Source organism: Haliotis rufescens, unplaced genomic scaffold (genome assembly GCF_023055435.1).
Source record: "Haliotis rufescens isolate VD_foot unplaced genomic scaffold, xgHalRufe1.0.p SCAF_28, whole genome shotgun sequence".
NCBI classification, from domain to species: domain Eukaryota; kingdom Metazoa; phylum Mollusca; class Gastropoda; order Lepetellida; family Haliotidae; genus Haliotis; species Haliotis rufescens.
In genome coordinates, this window is record NW_025963979.1 from 5,986,859 (window position 1) to 5,989,212 (window position 2,354).

Consider the following 2,354-nt stretch of genomic DNA (forward strand, 5'->3'; position numbering starts at 1 on the left):
CGATATCCTTAAAACAATGATGTTATTCTACCAAAACAAAACATGAAGTTCAAGAATAGGATGTTCACTGACCTCAACGATATCCTTAAAACAATGATGTTATTCTACCAAAACAAAAACATGGAGTTCAAGAATAGGATGTTCACTGACCTCAACGATATCCTTAAAACAATGATGTTATTCTACCAAAACAAAACATGAAGTTCAAGAATAGGATGTTCACTGACCTCAACGATATCCTTAAAACAATGATGTTATTCTACCAAAACAAAACATGAAGTTCAAGAATAGGATGTTCACTGACCTCAACGATATCCTTAAAACAATGATGTTATTCTACCAAAACAAAACATGGAGTTCAAGAATAGGATGTTCACTGACCTCAACGATATCCTTAAAACAATGATGTTATTCTACCAAAACAAAACATGGAGTTCAAGAATAGGATGTTCACTGACCTCAACGATATCCTTAAAACAATGATGTTATTCTACCAAAACAAAACATGGAGTTCAAGAATAGGATGTTCACTGACCTCAACGATATCCTTAAAACAATGATGTTATTCTACCAAAACAAAACATGAAGAACAAGAACAGGATTTTCAGTGGCCTCACTCATATCCGCAATACCTCGGCAATATTCTCCCAAAACAAAGCATATATGTGTATGATTGATGTATATGAACAATCCTCAGATTGTATCGGTGTAGATTAATGGCCTGAAAGAGATATTTCTACATGCACACATGCATTGCTGTCACCATAATGAGGACACCAGGTGTTTAAGCCGTAGAGAACATTATCACGACGAAAGGGATTGATGTGGTGTCGTGGAACATTAAGTCTTTACACAAAATACACGCATTGCTCTTTTTCGCCCTTTCTCTTGGCTGTATTTTTATTCATTGGGTTTAAATCATGATTACATAACGTTCATTTGACATTTGAAATATCGATTTTTAGTGTTTTGCCCGATCTTCTAGCACATCAGCCGACGAATAAACAAGCTTCTCGGGTCTTGGAGCTCACTTCGCATTTTTTAGCTGACATTTGACAGAATGTGGCGTTTGCTGTCATTGTGAGTTGATAAGTGCATGTATTGTAGACTATTACTAGTACATTTGTCTTGCAATGGTGTTTATGTCTGATAATTTGCGATGAAACTGGTATTGTCTTTATGTAGCAGGATGTTTATACCGCCGTCTGTATTGATCGTCACCGCGGATTTATGAACAATTAATGCTGCCCGTTCCGGTATTTGTGCTGATGACTGTTCCTGTGAATGGAAATAGGGCTCTGTCTATAGGAACAACAGCGGAGAGTCCAGGGACGATTCCGTCCGCAGCACCCGGTGCATGGGAGAAGATTCCGTCTACAGCACCCGGTGCATGGGAGAAGATTCCGTCCACAGTACCCGGTGCATGGGAGAAGATTCCGTCCACAGCACCCGGTGCATGGGAGAAGATTCCGTCCACAGCACCCGGTGCATGGGAGAAGATTCCGTCCACAGCACCCGGTGCATGGGAGAACATTCCTTCCACAGTACCCGATGCATGGGAGAACATTCCGTCCACAGTACCCGGTGCATGGGAGAAGATTCCGTCCAAAGCACCCGGTACATGGGAGAAGATTCAATCCACAGTACCCTGTGCATGGGAGAAGATTCCTTCCACAGTACCCGGTGCATGGGAGAAGATTCCACTCGCAGTACTCTATGCATAAGGGAAGATTCCGTTCGCAGTACCCGGTGCATGGGGGGAAGATTCCGCCCGTTATACTCGATGCATAAGGGAAGATTCCGTCCACACCACCTGATGCATGGGAGAAGAGAAGATTCCGTCCGCAGCACCCGGTGCATGGGAGAAGATTCCGTCCACAGTACCCGGTGCATGGGAGAAGATTCCGTCCACAGCACCCGGTGCATTGGAGAAGATTCCACTCGCAGTACTCTATGCATAAGGGAAGATTCCGTCCGCAGTACCCGGTGCATGGGTGAAGATTCCACTCGCAGTACTCTATGCATAAGGGAAGATTCCGTCCACACCACCTGATGCATGGGAGAAGATTCCGTCCGCAGCAGCCGATGCATGGGGGAAGATTCCTTCCACAGCACCAGGCACATGGGGGGAAGATTCCGTCCGCAGCACTCGATGCATGGGGGAAGATTCCGTCCACAGCACCAGGCACATGGGGGGGAAGATTCCGTCCGCAGCACTCGATGCATGGGGGAAGATTCCGTCCACAGCACCAGGCACATGGGGGGAAGATTCCGTCCGCAGCACTCGATGCATGGGGGAAGATTCCGTCCACAGCACCCGATGCAGGGGGAAGATTCCGCCCGCAGCAACCGAT

At 45.7% G+C, this 2,354-nt stretch overlaps 1 protein-coding gene across 1 annotated transcript; it reads left to right on the forward strand.

The window, feature by feature from the left end:
• The first annotated feature begins 1,268 nt into the window (after positions 1 to 1,268).
• Positions 1,269 to 1,724, forward strand: LOC124140498 (chromosome alignment-maintaining phosphoprotein 1-like). Its single transcript, XM_046508073.2, has one exon. It carries the CDS (start codon positions 1,269 to 1,271, stop codon positions 1,722 to 1,724), a length of 456 nt encoding a protein of 151 aa, XP_046364029.2.
• The last annotated feature ends 630 nt before the right edge of the window (positions 1,725 to 2,354 follow it).